The sequence below is a fragment of the Perca flavescens genome, chromosome 13 (assembly GCF_004354835.1).
Source record: "Perca flavescens isolate YP-PL-M2 chromosome 13, PFLA_1.0, whole genome shotgun sequence".
Classification (NCBI taxonomy): Eukaryota; Metazoa; Chordata; class Actinopteri; order Perciformes; family Percidae; genus Perca; species Perca flavescens.
Window position 1 is genome coordinate 29,351,542 of NC_041343.1, and position 22,479 is coordinate 29,374,020.

A 22,479-nucleotide genomic window follows, 5' to 3' on the forward strand; every position below is an offset into this window, starting at 1 on the left:
TCTTTTTTTTAAAATCTTAACTAGTCGTTTTGGTGCCTAAACTTAACTTTTGTTGCTGCAGGACTGTTACCTTTTGTCAGCTAAACTTAACTGCAACGGCCACTGAAACAGCCGTCCCCTAACGGTGCTCTGTATCTGTCTCACAGTCACCTTATGTCGGCTAAATTTACCTGTAAGGGCCGCTAAACTTAACTGTCATGTGACGTTATTTCGTAGGATATCATACGAATTATTGTGCATAAGTTTTCATACGATATCATCCGAGCCCTTTCCTGAGAATGCGTTGTAGGTCTGTTTGGTAATGACAAGGAAGATGTGGGACAACATGAACACCCAAATATAATGATTGAAAGGCTACTCAAACCATATGATGACACTTTAAATGTCCCAGGCCATATATTAATGAGTAGCCTATATTTCGACTGCCAAGACAATTAATTTGAAAATTGATTAACGTCCAGCTTAGGGTTAGGATTTAGCAAGCAAGCTAGCCAGTGACAAGTGAGAGCCGTTGAAATTATAATTTATCCATCTCCAGTAGCTTACCGGTACATGCTAATCAAAGATGCAGGCATGATACAACGAGTGCGGATTGAAGAATCAAATTTATTGTTATAGTTAGGATTTCTTAAGTTAGGAGAAGATAGGAGGTCTGAGATAGTACAGGAAACAGCCATGAGTTTAGGAATTGCTTCTGCAACTTGAGTTAAGATAGAACAAGCAGTTAGGATACTATAAGTGAGTAAGTGAGTGAGCATTGTGTCCAGAGAAAGATGGATTCTTCAAAATGAAACTTGTTGCCTCTTTGATCCCTTTGTGTGCAACACTGGTGTCACACGACATGATTTTTGGTCATTGAAGTTACTCAGAGAGAGAATTCCATGAAAGAAGAGACAGAAAGGTCTTTGTCTTGGGCTGAAGTAGCCTATATTAAGTTGTAGTACAGTATAGTAAAGCAGATGGCTGTCAAACTACTTTGAGTACTTTGTCACTGCAATTCGATTTTGAAGGCAAACTGAAATAAACTGGCTTTGAAAAATAGACATTGCTAATGCAAACTATAGGCAAATTGTAGTTAAAGGGGTACTTCGGCAATTTAGTATTGCACTCTCATAAAGTTGAGCGACTGACAAGAGACAGATGAAAAAAGAATGGTCAAACAGGAGTTGAGATATTAACAGAATATTAGATGTAAACAAAAGAAAAGGTACAAGAACTTATCAAAGAGTAAGAAAACAAGAATATGAATTGGACCTTCAATATTTGGGGTTTTTCAATTCTAATGTCTTTTCTAACAGAAGGCTTTTTTAAAGGGTCTTCCTGAAAACATTAAAACATAAATAAATATCTATTAAAGAGCTACTCCAATTTGAATACATTTTTTTATATAAAGTCAAATTCATGGTTCAAGAACAACATGTTGATCTAATAATATTAGTGATATTATTAGACTGTTTAGACTTTACTCCAAAACATGGTTATCCATAAAAAAAAACTCACTGTTTCAGTCTCAACTATGGGTCAAGCTCCACTAGATCCTGCCAGTGGTGGAATACTTAGGTATAATTTAGAGATACTTGTAATTTACTGTATGTAAAATACTGTATACAGTATTTCCATTGTATGCTACTTTTTACTTCTATTCCTCTTTTACTAGTTACTTTGCAGATTTAGATTCATGAAACAAGATGTAAATTAATTAATAAATTATGCTATATTATTATAGGTTAAGATGCCCAGTATATAAAGTTAAAAAATAAAATTAGCACCACCTTTACCAGCCCTAAAGTGATGTAAACATTAATGCATCACTAATTAAAAGTACTTGAACTGTTGGTACTTTAAGTATATTTAATGCATATACTTTTGTGCTTTTATACTTATAGAGATATTTTGCTGATTTTAATTCAGCTCTGTGTCATCTTTGTGTGGGCAGTGTGTGCAGATGAACGGGTGTGGTTTTCCTCCACGGCCGCAGCACACGGACCTCCCGGCTGAGCAGAGCAGTGGAGGTCTGCCGAGATCCGCTCGATGACGCTGAACGCATCACGAGGTCCGCAGAGATCTCGACAGACCTCGGCTGCTCCCAGCTCCATGCACTGGCCACACAAGATGACACCGAGCAGGATTCAAATCGGCAAAGCATCCCTTTAAGAACGATTTTGAATGCAGGACTTGTAACATAATATGTTTAAACTGTAGTATTGCTACTTTTACTAAAGATCTCAATACTTCTTCCACCACTGGATCCTACAATTTCAACAATGCAACGTAATGATGCCCACTTCTTTCAAAACCCACCCCTTCAGTTTGTAGCAGGCTTTTAGTTAAAATTGTAAATCTCAAGCCTCAACCAAGATAAACTTGATGACATCCAGTAAGCAGAGTTCTTTTTGTATCTTTTTGAAAGCTGTCAAATCTATGGAGTGTTTACTAAGCTGAAACATATATAATACAGTATAGCATTGTTTTTTAAATGTAATAGAATGGCCTTATCTTCTGAAGACTTATAATGGATGTGCTTGCGCCTGATGAGCAGTTAATTTACAAGATTATTAGCTGGCATCATGTGGCTGCATATCTCTGCATTTCCTTGAAGGGTTATATATCTTTGCATACTAGCAAATGTGTCTCTTTTATGCCTGAATCAAACAAGCTTCAGTTAGTCTGTCCAGTTGGCTAAGGCAATAATGATGATCATATAACATCTTGTCTCAGCCCCAGAGAAGTCAGAGGTCAAGGCCTGTCTGGTGCTGGGAGATATGGTGCCTTGCTTATGGGCACTTAAGCTGGGCAGATAGGTGCCAACACAGAGGCTTGACTCATGGCCCTACAAGCACAACAATGAAGCAGATGAGCTCGCAGTGAGGGATCATGACACTCATTTTCTCATGTCCTTATGCAGACGGCATAAGGATTATGTTGGCAACAAGTCACCACAACCTTTGTCTCCTGTTTAGAATAACAATAACAAAGGGCTCTGACGATGCTTCCATTGTTCACAATAAGATGCCTGTTTAAAATGTATACTTTAATAAAGAACGTTATCATGCACAAGAGCCATATAGCACAGTATCGGTGTTTGAAAGATGTAACATTTGCACTGGTACATTTTAGACATTTAGCTGACCTATAAACCTGGAGTGACATAACAGGATCTTAGGGGCCTACAGCTATCAGTCATAAGTTAATAGACTGCATAGCAAATAAAGGCCGTTTTGACAGAAGGGCTAAAACCCTAATATAATAATATAATTGCAATTCTGTGCACAAAGTGCTTTGGCTCAACATCCTGTTTCGCAAACAACAGGACGATGCTGCAACATCAGCAAGGGAAACCCGATGTGTCGCCGCAGTCACATTTTACAGTTGCAGCCCCTTCCGGACCTCATACTTCGCGTTTCATGTACATAATCGGAGCCAGGCCAAAGTCATTTAAATCAGGCAATTTTACGCGCCCTTTAATTACAACTGTGTCCGTGCACAGTACACAATACTGTCTACGATTTACAAGTCTCTAGCACCCACTCTTTAATTCGGCATAAACTCATAAACAGTGCTTTATTTTAATCAATATTAAACTATATCTGGCTAACATGGCATCCCCGCTGCATTTTGTTTTTGCCAAGCCTTAACGTTACTGTGAATGTGGATAGCGTGTTACAACAGTTGTTATTGACAGTTTATTGCAAACACTGACAGCAAGGAAGAGAGAGATTGTATCGCAATAAAGCCATATACTAAAACATTATCCACGCCGAATTGGCCATTGTTTGCTAAAGAGTTAGCAAAGTCGTTAGATATGTCAAAGCGCGTATGTATGTTCACTATTAAGGCAGAAAACTTTAAATTTCTGGAGTTGAAAATGGAGTTCGGTGTGTCGTTCTATCCACTCGAGAGAACGGCGCGTATTTAATATCCTGTTCGTATTTAACCGCATCAACAAAAGGTTTAATCACCGGCTAAGAGGAAGCGCAGTAACAGTTTATCTCACTAATGTCCGGGGTGCATCCCTCCTGCCGGTGGACTGCTGCTGTCTCGTAAGGTGCCGGGTGAGAGGAGCTGTCAAACCGCAATCTCCATCCTTACCTTCCCGTGCTTTCAGCAGCACCGTGTTGGCCACGATATTCTCCAGCTCCATGTTAATGATGTCTGGGGTTACAGCAGCCGCAGCAGCAGACGGAGCTCCTGGTCCCAACCGGCGGCTTCAATCTCAGTTTATCCTCCCTAAACAACCGTCCACCACCTCCTCCCACCGCCCAGCCAAGGAGGTAAAATTCAACCCTCCCTTTCTGCTTTGGCACAGTCCTGTCCGGTAACAGTCCGCACCCCTCCTCTCCTCGTTCTCCTCCTCTTTCTCCTCCTCCTTCCTCCGTCTCTCCGCCCCGTAGCTGCTGTCAGAAAGGAGGAAGAAACACACTCTTTATTAAATTGCTGTTTAATAAAAAAAAAAAAAACACAGAACATGACGCAGATATCACAGACAGACCTCTCACTCTGCTCTGTTGCTGCCTCGTTTTTTAAGCGTCCTGCTAGTGAGGATTAGGCTACAAAAGCTGAAACATAAATCTGTATCTTTTAGGTTAGAGTGCTGGATAGTTGACTAATTATAATATGTTCAATATTAAAGGGTTTTAATTATCAATGCACAACAAAAGCAGTCTTTGTGACTGAAAAGCTTGGGTCTCACTCCTCATGCATGCCCCCTCCAATAAAATGCTAATGTTAATTAGCCTACATGTGTACAAAAGAAAATCACAATGGAGGCCTACAAAAACTTAATAAGAATAGACATAGCCTACAATAGTGCAAGTTAAAGTATAAGGATAACATATAACATAATAAATGTTAAATAAGTCATATAACTTTGTAAAAGACAGTTATTGCTAATTAATAAGCCCATTTTTAGCCGCTAGTTTGGCTAAAAATGGGCTACCATTGCTAGATACAGCTTTGTAATTGCCCAAAACCTGCTTTTCAAGGTAGGCCTACATGCCATTTTTGTTGTGGTATTTTTAAAATTTTTGTTTTTACATTTTAAAGACAAAAATTATAAATCAGTTATTCCTTCAAAACTGGAATAGAATCCTTGTAGCATCCACTTGATTTTTAGAGATATTTCAGAAATTACCACAACGTTGTGCTTATGATTCCTGTTGTGGATGTGATCAATATGTCCAGAAAACAAATGTTAAATTTTTATTTATCACTTATAATAATGTAAGATTATTTCTGATATATTTCTGATCATCCCACGATGTTCCAGGATGAGGTTGGCAGTAAACATCACACACGGTTGAATCCATGTGACTTCCATGTTTGAAGTGCTAATTATCTAAAAAATATCCCCAACAGCTTCATTTGTATTTCACAATGGCGTACGTCACAATATTTGAATCAATATTTGAATACAATCCAATTCCTCAGAAAAGGCTTTGGTGTTCCGGGGACCCTGAACAAAGCCTATCAAACAAAGTTGTTGCACTGTTACAAATCAGAAATCAATACTGACTCCAGGGCTGCTGCGCTTTGTGTGTCATCTGACAGAAAGTGGATTTCCCTGCACAGATCAATGAAAGCAAAATGAATAACAATCTGATATATTACTATAGATAAGTAGACAAAGGATGAAATAATAGGACATTGGCTGAAATGGAAACTAAAATGCTGAAATGGAAACAAAAGAAAACTGGAAGGAGAACAGTTTGCTGCCTGTGAGTTAGGCCTTGTTGCGGCTGTAAGCAGTCCAACAAACTGCTGCAGTGAGGGACTAAACAATGAGAGATGCAATAGCCCACTGTGACGCGCTCGAGATTGTATTGCAATGATTTTATTCTTCTTCTTCCACATGTAAAATACAATTAGCACTGCAGTTACCAAATGTAAAGTTACCTGGTGAGTAGAAATAATTGCGTTAGTGCTGCGGTCAACAGAAAGTGTTTGCTCCCGGGCTCACCCCCCTCTCTGTCAAAGCCCAAAAGAACCCAGGTGCACAGGTGAAGCAAACAAACATATCACTTCCGCTCAAACTGCCATGAAAACGCCCACCACCCACAATACAAGAGCACAACACAACACACAAATGAGACCACAAACGACATACAATATGTGGCTCCTACAGGCCTATACATCAAAGAAAATATATATTAAAGGGCATTTAGAACCAAAACGTGCAGACAATGAAGACAATTTAAACAATTGTGCAGACAACGCAACAACAACAACAACAAGGACCAAAACAGGCTTCGGAGGCCTAAATTAACAACATTTTCAATCTAAATAAATTTGATAAATAGATGTTATTTAATTTGTGAGCAGAAGTAAGTGAAGGATTTATACTTTTATCTTTCACTTAAGTGCACCTTTAGCAGTTTGATAGAGTCGGCCCCTTGTGTTCATTTGACCCTGCATGCTGCTGTTTTAATAAATAATATAAAAACGGAGGTGACCAACATGAGTCTGCAGTTTATTTTTTGACCCAGACTGACATCTAGAGGATAGAAGCAGCAGCTGCAGGTGTTTCCAACCCTCCTCAGGTGTCATCTGAAGGGAGAGTCAAACTAATCATAAAGGAATTCTTAGGATTTCTTGTGCCTTTTTAAAGTTTTGTGTATTTTGGCATTTAGTTTGTTTTTGTTGTTGTTTTTCATTCCTTCAGCTTTAGCTTTCTGCATCTGATCTATGGTTTGTCCAAAACAAATGTCGCAATACTAATGTCATCATTTGTTTGCAAGTCATACGGACATACTCGATGAACTGTTCATAAAAATAAGCTTGAACAATGACCGTGTTTGAGTCAAACCCGTCGCACTCTTTATTTATTTATATTTGGCTTTGCACGTATGGTGAATTTCAGTGATTATTTATTTTTTTGTCATTGTTAATATTACATATTTGATTTATAGCCTACATTTTCTAAACAGTGGCTAAACTATGCTCCATGTGTTTTCTTTTTTTTATTTCCATATTGATTACGTGTATATTTGTATTAATTTGTGTATTTTGTCACGTATACACAGTGACTTCTTACAAGTTGCAATTTAAAAAACAAAAACTTAATTTATTTCTGACTTAGTAATTTCTGACTTAGTATGTTCCATAAATATAGTTCTATTTTTTATGTCCTATTGACTTTTTAAAGATTTGTAATTATGTGTGTATTGTGTCCATAGACTGTTAACATACATTTTTACATAATTATAAATATTTTTTTACAGTCTATGATTGGATCACGTGTAATGAGAAAAGCTTGATTACATTAAAATTAAATTTATTAAAAGATTTATTTATTTTTTAAAGAAAAAAAAAGGTCAAAGGTGAAAACGAGGCGTGGTTTGTCGTCACATGAGCGGAACAAAACAAACGTACTTCCGGTTTCTTCCTGCAGCACGTTGCCTTTTTCCAGCACCACACACACCATACAAGTCCCCGACATGCCGAAAGCCAAGCAGTCAGCGAGGAGAAAGAAGTTCAATTACACTACAGACCGGAAGAAATTGAAGAAACAGTACCTGAAGAAATGCAACCCGAGAATAGAAAAGTAAGCGCGGAACGGAACGGAACTGTAGCATGTTAGCTAACGGTAGCTAACAGTGTGAATGTTGGTACCATGTGAGAAGGGTTTCCCTGCCTGCTATTTGTTAGTGTATGTTTTGATGCGGTTATGATTAGGGCTGTGCTCGATTGAAGAAATTCTTAGTCAACTAACACTCATTCAATTGTATCGACTAATCGATTAGTTAATTTAATCGACAGATCTGTAAATCTGAGTTGCTACGCAAAGAGTCATTCAAAAGCACCACTTTATGTCTTGTGTTTACCAGAGATGTGCTCGAACGTTTCTTGGAAATAAGTCATTCAGCATGAAAAAAACATCAAACATGACTAATCGACTAAAAAAATCTAAGTTGACAAAGACCAAAACGACCGATTAATCGACTAAGAGGGAGCAGCTCTAGTTATGATGCGGTTTTGGAGGAACTACTCCGGTCTTTAACTTAAAGTGAGACACGACATGCAAAAACCTATTTTGGAATATTTAGAAAGTTTGGGCTATTTTCCATAAATATGTATTCTTTCAGGCTAGTGGCAAGCGAACATAGTGCTGGGCAATATATCAATATTATAGTGATATCGTGATATGAGACTAGATATCGTCTTAGATTTTGGATATCGTAAATGGCTCAAGTGTTGTCTTTTCCTGGTTTTAAAGGCTGCATTACAGTAAAGTGATGTTATTTTCTGTGTTACCAGACTGTTCTAGCTCTTCTGTTATTTTTACCTTTACCCACTTAGTCATTATATCTACAATGAAGATTATTTATCTAAAATCTCATTGTGACGATATTTTGTCAAAGCAACGATTGTCAATATATCGCCACAATATGGACATTGAGGTTTTAGGACAAGAATATCGCAATATCTGATTTTCTCCATATGGTCCAGCCCTACTAATTGTTACTGTAGATTTCTCCTAAATTTACCAACTGTTAGAATTAGGTAATACCTAATTTGCATAGTTAAACATTAATTTTCAGAAAACTTAATTGTAATAATGTAAAATATCAACTGGGGCGGTTTCATAGTGTTCTCTTAACACTTGTTACCCTGCTCACGTGTAGTGTCTTTAAAATGTCTTTATTTTACAATACACATCTTTTAAAGGCTTTGTTCTCAGACTCAGAAAGGGATTTATATTTGCTGGTAATATGTTGGATTCAAGTTTAGACATTGTACGTTTTGAAAAAACTTTCAAATATTGACAATGATTTGGAGGCCCCCCTGCATTGACACGGAGGACCCCATAGGGGTCCCGGTGCCCCTGTTGAAGATCCCCGCACTAAACTACTCTGTATCATTCCTATCTTTATTCTGAAGGTTTTTGACACAGGGGTTCAGATATCATTCATTGCCTGATTTATATATATATATTTTTAATGGCTGTGTATACAGTATTTTCAGATTTATGGAGGATGAACTGTAATTGGCCAAAGTCTCTTGTTATGTTTCGATTTACTACAGCCACACCGTGAGCGGGTACGCGCCACACACAGCGGAAAAGTTGAGAGAAAGGAAAAAGAGACTGTGCTATCGCATCTGTCTGTCTGTCTGTCTGTCTGTCTGTGCCTGCGTCCTTGAGAACTGTAACTCGTATAACTTCTGTTGTCAGTTAATTGTAGCGTCGACCGGCATGAAATCGGCATATGTCAGACTGACCTGCCGGTCATGGCAGAGCACGTGAAAACCGGCCAATTCCGGTCACCAGCAGGTCTATCGGTGCATCTCTATTATGAATTTTATTTACGATAACGCCAAAAATACACTGCCTATAGCAGCGTTCAGTCAAGTCAGTTTTATTTATACATCCCATTATCACAAATCACACATTTGTCTCATGGCCCCACTCATGCTTGACCTACATTTTAACTAACTGGTCCTCTCGCTCAGTTCACAGATTCGAAATGCGTGGGACGACAAGAAGTCCATGGCCAGAAACCTGCAGGAGATGGGTCTGGCTTTTGATCCCAACCGCACGCTGCCAATAAAGAAAAAGAGCGTAAGTAACCGGTCCACCCAGGCTCTTCTTCAGAGCACACACGATTCTTCTAAACAGCACTACACAGTCAGACCTGCTCTAGTGAGACAGACAAACTGCCTTGTATCCAGTTCCGGTGTATTCTGAACAACACCACCTGAAATCAGCATCACTTTTGATTGCAGGGCTACAACTAACGGATCATTGTTGATTAATCTCTCGATTATTTTCCTGATTAGTTGTTTAAAAATGTCAGAAAATGTTGATCAGTCTTTCCCGACTGTCCTGTTTTGTCCACAACTCAAAGATATTCAGTTTACTATCACAAAGGGAGAAAATAAACTAGAAAATATTCACATTTAACAAGCTGGAAGCAGAGAATTGTGGCTTTTTTTTTTTTTAAAAGATTACTCCAACGATTAATGGATTTATCAAAATAGTTGGCAATTAATTTAATAGTTTACAACTAAAGGCTGATTCATGCTTCTGCGTCGAATCGACTGCGTACCCCCGCAGACCCCTCTGCGTCGCTGCAAACCCTCCTCCGAGCCTTCCGCCGTAGCTCGACGTGCACCTCCAAAAATGTGTAACTTCACCACAAGGACTGTGATTGGTCAACTGGTCCTGTGTGTTGATAGTTGGTGTTTCATGCAGCCTACTGTGGGGAGTAGCAACATGCTAGTTCACTGACATCAGCTTTGCAAATAAAATCCGAAATATTTTGGTTACCATGACGGGGTTATCCGTTTGTAAAGTGTCTATATGTCGGTAACGTTTAGGAATTAGCACTTCGCCAGCAAGCAGTACTTAGTGGGCAGTTGTGCTAAAGTTTGCTTGCTAACACAACATAAACTGGCTGGCAGACATCTTGCAAATAACCTCAGACTTATCACCCCCCTAGCTTTATGGCGGCGATGTGCACCACGATGCAAAGCAACCCCGACGCAGAACGCCGTAGGAGCGACGGCATAGCTACAGCGTGGAGTTGACGCGGAAGCATAAAACGGCCTTCATCGATTCAATCATTGCAGCTCTAACTGATAATCACATTTACTTCAGTTATGATTTGTGAAATGATCACCTATGCACAAAGTTCTCCACGCTCACAGTAAACCACTTAATTTATTCATTGTACTGGACATTAAAAAGTAGAAGAAAAAAAACATTAGAGCTTTAGTCCTGTTTTAGTCATATTATAATCAGATTTGAACAACATTGTTATTTCCATTTGCTGGATGTTTTCAGGTCTTTGGTGACAGCAATTTCACACGTCATTTTAACAAATGCTGCGCCTGCAACAACCTGCTTCAGCCTCTAGAATCCGTTACTGCGCTACTCGGCTATTTTCCAACAGTTGCAGTCACGCCTTTTTGTTTTACAAAAGTCCCGGTGTTGATCTTTTTCTCTGTCATGGTGTAATCTCTGAAATTTTACACTTGGGTCAGCAACAACTCTTTAACCGGTGTATCCACGTACAATCATATTAGAAAAATGACTTTCAAAGACTTTTAATTTGGGAATGCAGCAGAGGACCTGTCAATCACTTCGATCTGCATTTCTGCATCTGCAACAGATAAATAAAAAAAAAATTTGTCACGTCATGGTAAACTCTATTATCCCAAACGGGGAAGTTTGGATGGTCAAGGTGCAAATGCAAAACGCAAAATGGAGAAAATCAGATATATGGATATTTTTGACCAAATACATCGGCATCGATATTGTAGGGTTGATAATTGGTGTTTTCACAAAATATTTTTTACAATGGGATTTTACATAAATAATCATCCATAAAGTGGTAAACAGTTTGAGGGGAAATTAGAGGAAAAAATAAGTAATTCCAGTTCCAGCTATATACTGACCATGTTTACATGCGTGCACAAAAGTAGTGTGATGTTAAAACAAATCTGCAATTCTTCAAATGATATTCCCTCAGGGTTCTGAGAGAATTGAGTTAGTATGTGCTTGTTTTCAATTTAGACAACGTAATTGTACATCTCAATATATGCTTCCATTAAAAGACAATAAATTATCATGGTGAATTATTGCCCCGCTCTAAGCCCTGACAGAAGGACCATCAGATCCTGTGTTTTTGTACCGTCCCTCTCATTTAACAGTTTAATTGCCGAAGGAGCTCGAGACTTGCTAAACCTGGCTGCTGTTATTTTGCTCTGCAGCCTCCTTCGTCCACCCCGACAGCTTTAGTTGGAAGCTGTTGTGCAGAAGGGTGAGCGGGGTTATTGAGGATGCGCTCAGCCTCACTCTGGATGGGGCTTTTTACATCAGGTCACACCCAATGACCCTACTCGCCACACTGATCATGCACTGCAACTTATTCTGGTCTGGGCTGCCCATGATTCCAAACACGCAAATCAGGCCAAAGGAAAGGATGCTCGGTAGGGCTGTGCAATTATTCGAAATGTAATAGTGATTATGATTTTGGCTCCCAATGATCACAAAAACAGAATAATCGAGAAATACAATTATTTTTACGTTTTGCAAGTAAACTCTTATTTTTGTCTCTTGTGTTCTGAATGAAAGAAAAAAGTTTTAAATAGGAAAAGTATTAAGACATTTAACAGTTATTTTTTTTTTTACTGTTGATTTATTTAACTTTTTTTAAGTTCAATAAAAAACCCCAATGAAAAAGCTAAGCAGAGATGGAGTGACCCTGCCCGGAGGAAGCCCGGGGCCCCCGTCTGGAGCCAGGCCCAGACGGTGGGCTCGTCGGCCGAAGCGCCTGGTGGCCGGGTTTGCCACGGAGCCCGCCGGGCACAGCCCGAACAAGCTACGTGGCAACTCCCTCTCCAGCCCATGGGCCCACCACCTGTGGGAGGAACCGTTGGGGTCGGGTGCGATGCCACATGGGTGGCAGTGAAGGTCAGGGGCCTCGACGGACCAGACCCGGGCAGCAGACGCTGGCTCTGGGGACGTGGAACGTCACCTCTCTGTGGGGAAGGAGCCGAACTGGTGCGGGAGGTGGAGCGCTACCGGTTAGATCTGGTGGGGCTTACCTCTACGCACAGTCTTGGTTCTGGAACCATACTCCTGGATAGGGGTTGGACTCTTTTCTTCTCCGGAGTTGCCCAGGGTGTGAGGCGCCGGGCGGGTGTGGGGATACTCACAAGTCCCCGGCTGAGCGCCGCTGTGTTGGAGTTTACCCCAGTGGACGAGAGGGTCGCCTCCCTACGCCTGCGGGTTGTGGGGGGAAAACTCTGACTGTTGTTTGTGCATATGCACCAAACAGGAGTTCGGAGTATTCGGCCTTCTTGGAGACCTTGACTGGAGTCCTGCATGGGGCTCCAGTGGGGGACTCCATTGTTCTGCTGGGGGACTTCAACGCACCGTGGGCAATGATGGAGACACCTGGAGAGGCGTGATTGGGAGGAACGGCCTCCTGATCTAAACCAGAGTGGTTGTTTGTTGTTGGACTTCTGTGCTAGTCATGGATTGTCTATAACGAACACCATGTTCGAACATAGGGATGCTCATAAGTGTACCTGGTACCAGAGCACCCTAGGGCCAAGGTCAATGATCGATTTCATAATCGTTTCATCTGATCTGAGGCCGTATGTTTTGGACACACTCGGGTGAAGAGAGGGGCAGAGCTGTCAACCGATCACCATCTGGTGGTGAGTTGGGTCAGAGGGTGGGGAAGACTCTGGACAGACCTGGTAAGCCCAAACGTGTAGTGCGGGTAAATTGGGAACGTCTGGAGGAGGCCCCTGTCCAACAGACTTTCAACTCACACCTCCGGGCGGAGCTTTTCGTGCATCCCTGTGGAGGCTGGGGGCATTGAACCCGAGTGGACAATGTTCAAAGTTTCCATTGCTGAAGCTGCAGCGAGGAGCTGTGGTCTTAGGGTCTTAGGTGCCTCAAGGGGCGGTAACCCACGAACACCGTGGTGGACAACGGTGGTCAGGGAAGCCGTCCGACTGAAGAAGGAGTCTTTCCGGGATATGTTATCCCGGAGGACTCGGAGGCAGTTGCAGGGCACCGAAGGGCCCGAAGGGCTGCAGCCTCTGCCGTGAAAGAGGCAAAGCAGCGGGTGTGGGAGAAGTTTGGAGAAGACATGGAGAAGGACTTTCGGTCGGCACCAAAGTGCTTCTGGAAAACTGTTCGCCACCTCAGGAGGGGGGGCGGGGAACCATCCAAGCTGTGTACAGTAAGGATGGGACACTGTTGACCTCAACTGAGGAGGTAATAGGGCGGTGGAAGGAGCACTTTGCAGAACTCCTGAATCCGACTAATACGCCCTCTATGTTAGAGGCAGAGCTGGAGGATAATGGGGGATTGTCGCCGATTTCCCAGGCGGAAGTCACTGATGTAGTCAAACAACTACACAGTGGCAAAGCCCCGGGATTGATGAGATCCGTCCAGAAATGCTCAAGGCTCTGGGTGTGGAGGGGCTGTCCTGGTTGACACGCCTTTTCAACATTGCGTGGAAGTCTGGGACGGTGCCAAAGGAGTGGCAGACTGGGGTGGTGGTTCCCCTTTTTAAAAGGGGGACCAGAGGGTGTGTGCCAATTATAGGGGTATCACACTTCTCAGCCTCCCTGGTAAAGTCTACTCCAAGGTGCTGGAAAGGAGGGTTCGCCAATAGTCGAACCTCGGGTTGAGGAGGAACAATGCGGATTCCGTCCTGGTCGTGGAACAACGGACCAGCTCTTCACTCTCGCAAGGATCCTGGAGGGAGCCTGGGAGTATGCCCAACCGGTCTACATGTGTTTTGTGGATTTGGAGAAGGCGTATGACCGGGTCCCCGGGAGATACTGTGGGAGGTGCTGCGGGAGTATGGGGTGAGGGGGTCTCTTCTCAGGGCCATCCAATCTCTGTACAACCAAAGCGAGAGCTGTGTCCGGGTTCTCGGTAGTAAGTCGGACTCTTTTCAGGTGAGGGTTGGCCTCCGCCAGGGCTGCGCTTTGTCACCAATCCTGTTTGTAGTATTTATGGACAGGATATCGAGGCGTAGTCGGGGTGGGGAGGGGTTGCAGTTTGGTGGGCTGGGGATCTCATCGCTGCTCTTTGCAGATGATGTGGTCCTGATGGCATCATCGGCCTGCGACCTTCAGCACTCACTGGATCGGTTCGCAAAACCGAGTGTGAAGCGGTTGGGATGAGGATCAGCACCTCTAAATCTGAGGCCATGGTTCTCAGCAGGAAACCGATGGAATGCCTTCTCCAGGTAGGGAATGAGTCCTTACCCCAAGTGAAGGAGTTCAAGTATCTTGGGGTTGTGTTCGCGAGTGAGGGGACAATGGAGCGGGAGATTGGTCGGAGAATCGGGCGCAGCGGGTGCGGTATTGCATTCAATCTATCGCACTGTTGTGACGAAAAGAGAGCTTAGCCAGAAGGCAAAGCTCTCGATCTACCGGGTCAGTTTTCGCTCCTACCCTCACCTATGGTCATGAAGGCTGGGTCATGACCGAAAGAACGAGATCCAGGGTACAAGCGGCTGAAATGGGTTTCCTCAGGAGGGTGGCTGGCGTCTCCCTTAGAGATAGGGTGAGAAGCTCACTCATCCGTGAGGAGCTCGGAGAGAGCCGCTGCTCGCTGCGTCGAAAGGAGCCAGTTGAGGTGGTTCGGGCATCTGGTAAGGATGCCCCTGGGCGCCTCCCTAGGGAGGTGTTCCAGGCACGCCCAGCTGGGAGGAGGCCTCGGGAAGACCCAGGACTAGGTGGAGGGATTATATCTCCAACCTGGCCTGGGAACGCCGATCCCCCAGTCGGAGCTGGTTAATGTTGCTCGGGAAAGGGAAGTTTGGGGTCCCCTGCTGGAGCTGCTCCCCCCGCGACCCGACACCGGATAAGCGGACGAAGATGGATGGATGGATGGATGGATGGATGGAAGTTCAATAATTGCATCTTAAACATCTTTCCAGAAGTCATCTAATCGTGTTAAATTATCCTGATTACAATATTAACCAAAATAATCGTGATTATATTTTTTTCCATAATCGAGCAGCCCCAATGCTTTGTATAAAAAAAGAAAGAGTTGCAAAACACGTAACGATCCATGTTAAACAGACCGTTTCCGTAAGGAAAACATTCGATGTTGCAGTTTTTTTTAGCTTTGCAGTAGGGGTCGACCAATACAGTTTTTTTCAGGGTCCATATCGATACTGATTATTAGTCGTTAATACAACCGATACTGGATATTTGGAACCAATATGCATTTACGATTAAAAATAAATAATTATTTTAGTCAAAATTAACATTTTGGAACATTGCACACTCAAACCAAAAGTTAATTTGAATGCTTTAAGCAAGTATGTAATAAAAATGAAACTCTAAACATAATAAAAAATAAAAAAAATTTGCTTCCTGCTGTCTAAACATGCTAACAGTTTATTGCAGGTGTTGTAGCGCACTTTTTAATAATTAACTTTATCTGTAAAATAAAACGCCGATACAGCTAAATCTGCAAATTGACAAATATTGGCCCACGATTTAGGGAAGGAAATTGCTGTGTTAAATCTAGTCTATGTCCACGACCTTTCACTTCTGGGATTGCTCCGTTACCGCCAGAAATACCGCCGTATGTCCTTCTTTTTGGCTGCATGTCCGTTACCTTCCGCTTCCTTTGTGTTGGCCGTTAGCTAGACTATCTGTCCAATCAGAGTTTTCTGTTGCACGACTAAAACTACTTTTAAAACGTACACATGTTCCACCAAAACAAGTTCCTTTTCGAGGCTATTTTGCAGAGGCGCCGCGTAGGGGTTAAATTGGGATTAGTTATGCGGGAAATATATTTTGAAAAATAAACCGTTAAATGGCACTTTCTGGAGAGTTTAATGCAAAGAAAGGGAGAAATTGAGTCTTACATGATATGTGAAAAACTGCAAGGTTAAGAGCCTATACTTTGCATTGTTGTGGTATCAACAGGTATCAGGGCATTTAACATTTACATTACTGTTAATCAGTCATCACTTGATTACACATTGTATTACCTTGATATAAGAAGTGACCCATAGGCCTACAATGTGCCAAACATAATGTGCCACATGAAGAGACAGTAGGAACAGCAGAGAAGATTTGGCTCTATTTTGACCAGGTCCACCTCACACAAACTTCCTTCTCCCAATCTCTCTCTTTACTATATACAGTATATATACACAGTATATAATGAGAAACACTGGGTGTCCAATTCTTAACTGGATCATCCAAGATGTATATGTGTGCAGAATGTACGACATCCAACAGGTTGGGATTTTGAAACCTCTCTGTTGTCTCATGTCCTGTAGTTGTCATTTGTGCCAGAAGGGAGCAGCAGAATGTTGGTTATGATGATCAAACCCATTAAACCAGAAGAACTCTCCCTCAAACAAACACCCATGTTTACAGCTACAGAGCCCTAACATTTATTATGTGAAACAAACATGGATAAAATGTATTTCTGACTCGCTTTCAATTCCTTCCGTCTTCCCTGGCGCTCTCTGCTGCTGCTGCTGCTGCGATAGCTTCACCCTGCGTTGAATGAAAGTAAATCGGGTCCTCTGGGCTCCAGCTTCCCACCAGCCTGAGGCAGAGCTTCTTTTAGTTAACCCATGACAGCGACAGACTCACATATGATTAATTTTTAGTCTCCCCTGGGCACGGGAGCAAGCACCGTAACTGTATTGTTAGATGAAATGGCATTGATGAAAAAACGTGCATGTCTTATCTGCCGTGCCACATTATAGAAGTAGATGGATGGTCTATGGGAAAAGGAAACGTGTGTATCATCCTCCGTTAACCCGAGCCCGTTGGCTGATGACATCCATTGTTTCCTTCATCACGTGCTTTTGTTCCCACGTGTAGCTCCTCGGTGAAGACAAGGCGACGAGAGCTCCCGCCGGCGTCGTGACCAAGCCCTACGTTATCAGCCGTAAGTCATTCCTTCCTCCTCACGTGATGTAATGTGCACTTTCTTTCTTTTATGTCTCGGGGTTTGGCTTACAGGCATTTGTAATTTGCATTAGAGTAATTTAACAACTTGGGGGAACAATTTTCATGAGCCAAAAGGTTTAGTTTTTTTATATGTTCTCTGTGGGATTTCAATACATTCCTTTGAGATTTCATTTCCGTTTGGTCTTTTCTTTTGTCTTTATAGTTATATAACAATTTATACATTCATGTGACATCCCTGCTGCATACATATTCTGATAGCCCAGGTTCTCCTGGAAGAAATGATATACTTTGCTTGTATTGTGCATCACAGGGTTGAGCTAATACAAGCATGATTACTAGAGGTGTAAATCTTCACTGATCTCTCGATTCAGTTACGATTATCATGTCTTCGATTCAATATCACGATGCGTCAAATACATTTTTCTATTAAAGCCATGTAGGATATTTAATTCGTAGCTTTTCAAGCTTCAAAAACCAAACATTCTGCAGTGCTCTAATACTAAATAAATAGGATACATAAAACTACAGCACTGAGCACATGGCACTTCCTGAATGTGCAAAACATACCAGAATATGTAAACAGAAAGGTTGTTAGGCCTACATTAAATTGTAAACAGAAATCGATTATGAGCCAGCCGATATCGATGCATCGATTATTTGATTAATTTCAACACCTCTAATTATTACACAAGGGGACCAGGCGAAACCAAATATTGGAGAGAAAAAAAAGGCTTGGATCTGAGAGGGTTAAATATGTATTTTGTATTTTACAAGTTTGCTTATTTTGTTTCGTCTTTACCATTATATCTCTTTGCCCTTGTCTTCTCACCAAAATTAGACGTTGAATAAAAAAAGGAATCCGTTGCATCATTAAAAGCTAACAAAATGAGGAAAAAGGTGTTTGTGCCTCGTGGAAGCCTCGGAGCCTGATCTGTCTTTTGGGTTGGTTTGGTTTTGAGCAGAGCTGGAGGAGGAGGCCGGCCGTCCAGAGAAAGACACCAAGACGCTGTCCTCCGACCTGATGGAGTACGCTCAGTACATGATCCGAGAACACAAGGACGACTTCAAGGTAAGAGCAGCTAGCCTGGCTCCGCCCTCCTACCTACTTCCACTCAGTTTTCATTTCCCTTCAGTACACAGTCTGGGTTTGCGGTGTAGTCTTGGGTTTTCTCCGGCCAAATCTTTACCGGTCCAATCAGCGAACGGAGGGAGTGGCTGAGAACGATGACGTTGAGGTCGTGACATGCGCTAGTTTGAGTTGTAGTTCCATAATGGCGGCGGAGAAAGTGGGAGGTGTGGGATTTTCTCCTTTCTGGTCTACATATCTCCTCCTTTGCTGAATTATTTTAAAAAAATGTACCCCCCCTTCCCTCCCTCAAAGTGATCACTGCTACTCACCACTAGACCATGTATTATATACCCAAAATAGAGGTATTTTAAACTAAGTAAAGCGCTGTAACGTGAACAGCATATAGTGCGATAGATTCTGATTTTCCATTGATTATTAGAGTGTTTTAGCGTTCCTCGCCGAGTGGCACTATCCATGGCTGGAAGGAAGATTTAATTCTTGCACGTTTTGTTGTGAATGATCACCGCCTCCGGTTTTTCTTCCCAAATTGCACTAAACCGTCAACCATTTTCCAAAGCTTGAGTTCAAAATGGATTCTCTCCATTTTTCACTTCAATATATTCTGACATGCAACCTGTAGTGACTCAAAACCTGTTGGATATGAATGATTCATAGCGGCCGAGTGAATCAATGACCACCTCTACCAACATCAGACTTTTTTACACTTTCACGGGAAGAGGAACCCCGAAGACAGGGCCGACTTTCACTCAGCAAAGAGGCTGACTGGGTTTCTGAGGCCGCTATCAGTATTTCACAGTATCTGAGAGTTAAAAACTATCTTCCGCTTGCATTAATATAAACGCAAAACAGGATTCAATAAAGCCAGCAGCAGGTTAGTTTATCTTGGCACCAAGTCTTGAAAAAGTGCTAAGCTAACTGGCTGCTGGCTATAGCTTCATATTTATCCAACAGACAAGATTACCCAAATAGTGGAATTATTCGTGCGGGACTGCTCAATAGCTGAGTGAGTGATTCAGCTGAGGTCGGATGTACAGGGAATAAACTCCACACGTGAAGGAGAGCGTCTTTACCGAGATGAAGAAATAATCATTCAGTCAAATTCCTGGGGTCAGAATTGTATAGAAAAATGTGTCCATTTGTCTCTGTAAGTTGTTTACATCAAAAGTTATGCCACTTTATATCATATTTAGATTTTTTGGGTTTGGTAAAAGGGTTAATAAAGTATTTAGGACATTATCTTAGCTTGGTACCCCATTTTCATCTTAAAATAGACACTTGAATGATAAAGAAATAACAGGTTGTGAAAAAAAAATCACCCCATGCGCTAGAGAAAACTAAATAATAGTTGATCCTCTACACATCTTTGGTCATTTTTTGCTATTTTTGTCCAGAAATAGGGTCAATATGTTGTCAAATGTCAAAAATAAGCATTCCATTAAATTCCTGGGGTCAGAATTGTATGGGAGTTCATTTGTCTCTGTATGTTGTTTACTTCAAATTAGAGCTGGGCAATATACCGATATCGTGATATGAGACTAGATATCGTCTTAGATTTTGGATATCGTAATATCATGATATGACATAAGTGTCTTTTCCTGGTTTTAAAGGCTGCTTTACAGTAAAGTGATGTCATGTTCTGAACTTACCAGACTGTTGTAACTGTTCTATTATTTGCCTTTACCCACTTAGTCATTATATCCACATTACTGATGATTATTTATCAAAAATCTCATTGTGTAAATATTTTTTGAAAGCACCAATAGTTAACACTACAATATTGTTGCGATATCGATATCGAGGTATTTGGTCAAAAATTTTAATTTTCTCCATATTGCCCAGGCCTACTTCAAATGTTATGCCACTTTCTATTTCTTTTTTTTTTTTTTTTTTTCGGGTTACGGTCGGGTGCAGCAAAGGGATAAAAATGAAGCATTTGGGACATTATTTCAGCTTGGTACCTGGCAGATTCTGAAAATAGACACTTTAAAGATAAAAAAATAAAAAATCAGGAGGCATAAAAAAAGCTGTTTCCATCTAGACTGTATTGGCGTTTTTCCATCACATGGTACCTGCTCGACTCTACCCGCCTGTTTTGATTTTCCATTATGAAAACAAAGTCCCTGGTACCTGCCAACAGGTACGTTTTTAGGATCGCCTCCATCCAGGTTCCAAGCAAGCTGAGGCGATACCAGAGATTTGCATGAAGAAAAGTCACAGCTGACATTTAACACCGAGATGTTTTATTCTATTATCTTTCCTGACTCATGTCATGTGAAGCACAGTGGTCAACTTCAGTTGTGTTTACTTGTGCTATACAAATAAATGAAATGAAATGAAAAGGTGACGTGAAAACCTGCAGACTGCTGATTCATCGGAGAGAATCGTCACTAATCGCTGCGTCATCTAGCGACAGACGGGGGGTGTCCACCGCGGCCGAGCCGAGATGGCACTAGTAGTGGGTTAGGGCCATAAAGGTTAAACCAGAGTTGTGTGTTTATGGTCTCTGTGCTACTTGCCCGCTTTAATTCAAACGTTACATTTTCATTTAAGGTAGTATGAGCAATTTCCTTAACATTTAAGGCGTACGTCCTTTGATACACACACACACACAAGCTGTCCCGGTGCGTTCAAGGACACGCTGACATCTGCGATATCGGGGCAGACCTTTTCTTTGTACCGTCCTCGGCGCGCTCAGTTACTGCAGAAGGTTGATTTGTCAGTTGAATCTTTCTCTCTCTCGGCGATAAAGGCGGCCTCGGTTTGCTTTCCATGAAATGTTTTGAACAAAGCCTCACATCTGAAGGACAAATAAGGTTTCAGCTGCGGGCGAGTCTTTCCACGGCTGCTTCGAATTTGGTTTTCTCTCAAAACTTTAGATTGAAGGGACATGCAGGTGCACGTTACGGACAGTGCTGAGAAGGGCACAGTGTGTTTTTTTTTTTTTTTTTTTTTTTTTTTTTTTTTTTTATTGCTCATAATGGTGAGTGGCAGAAGTTTGAATTACTTTTGCGTTTATCACAAAGTGCCTCGTTCAAATGGATTTTCAACAGTGGCTTTAAATAGGACTGAGTCATCACTGAGAGCTCTGCCAAGTGTGTGTGTGTGTGAGTGTGTGAGAATATTCTTCAATAGAACCTATTCAATCCATGACTTTGAATTCTGAAAAGCTGAGTCAGTTGCGAGCGTGTAACGTGTTTCAAGTCCAAGAAGTCAGATTCTAAACCTGGGTGGATTTAAGCTTTTTTTTTTTTTTTTTTTTTTTCTGTAGTTCCAGACCTGAACGTGACATTTTCTCCCAGTAGAATGACTTCAAATGTTAGCGGAGTCTTCTTCTTGACATGCTGCTTCATTCACAAAAACCTTACACCGTAAAGAGGATGAAATCCTTCTTGCCACACAGGATACCTCTTAAACGACAATTTATTTTGCACGTTACATCTTGCAAGTAAACAAGTCAACTCTTATTTTGTCCTGTGTTCTGAAGGGGAATTCATCATGTTCAACCGCAAAAGTACAAAGGGAAATGTCACAGTTCAAGGTGTTTTAACTGTTGATTTGTTGAACTGTTTGACAGGAATATGGTTCTGTAGTTCTAACCAAAGCAACCCGTCCGGTGTCTCTGTTCTCCCTGCAGGCGATGGCCAGGGATGAGAAGAACTACTACCAGGACACACCCAAACAGATCAAGAGGAAAATAAACGAGTACAAGCGCTGCCACCCGGAGCACTACGACAACTTCATCAAATCGCTAGCTGCTCCGGAGCCGATGGCCCAGTAGGGGTGGGGTGGGGGTCGTCAACTCCAGTTCAGGACTTGATATCATCCTCTGTATCCGGATCTCATTCTGGAGAGACTGTCGGCAGCGCCAGCAGGACACAAGTCCAGTGCGATACCAATTTATTAATTTTTTTAACCCTTGTGTTGACTTTGGGTCAAATTGACACGTTTATAATTTTTGTTTTAAATCA

At 41.7% G+C, this 22,479-nt stretch overlaps 2 protein-coding genes across 2 annotated transcripts in view; one reads left to right on the plus strand and one right to left on the minus strand.

Annotated features, from left to right (window-relative positions):
- The window catches only part of grk6 (G protein-coupled receptor kinase 6), a 77,129-nt gene extending 72,770 nt beyond the window's left edge, over nucleotides 1-4,359 (minus strand). The window contains exon 1 of the mRNA XM_028595406.1: nucleotides 4,090-4,359. Within this exon, the coding sequence (XP_028451207.1) occupies nucleotides 4,090-4,141 (52 nt within the window). The 5' untranslated portion in view covers nucleotides 4,142-4,359. The remainder of the gene's footprint in view (nucleotides 1-4,089) is intronic.
- A 2,995-nt stretch (nucleotides 4,360-7,354) lies between these two features.
- Nucleotides 7,355-22,479, plus strand: nop16 (NOP16 nucleolar protein homolog (yeast)). Its single transcript, XM_028596161.1, has 5 exons — nucleotides 7,355-7,540; nucleotides 9,448-9,556; nucleotides 17,332-17,398; nucleotides 18,384-18,490; nucleotides 22,146-22,479. The coding sequence occupies exons 1-5, from the start codon at nucleotides 7,434-7,436 to the stop codon at nucleotides 22,287-22,289; spliced, it is 534 nt and encodes a 177-aa protein (XP_028451962.1). The 5' UTR covers nucleotides 7,355-7,433; the 3' UTR covers nucleotides 22,290-22,479.

Coding starts and splice junctions, on each gene's coding strand:
- nop16 (XM_028596161.1), top strand. CDS start 7,434: ATGCCGAAAGCCAAGCAGTCAGCGAGGAGAAAGAAGTTCAATTACACT. Junction 17,399..18,383: donor CAAGCCCTACGTTATCAGCC/GTAAGTCATTCC, acceptor GGTTTTGAGCAG/AGCTGGAGGAGGAGGCCGGC. Junction 18,491..22,145: donor AACACAAGGACGACTTCAAG/GTAAGAGCAGCT, acceptor TTCTCCCTGCAG/GCGATGGCCAGGGATGAGAA.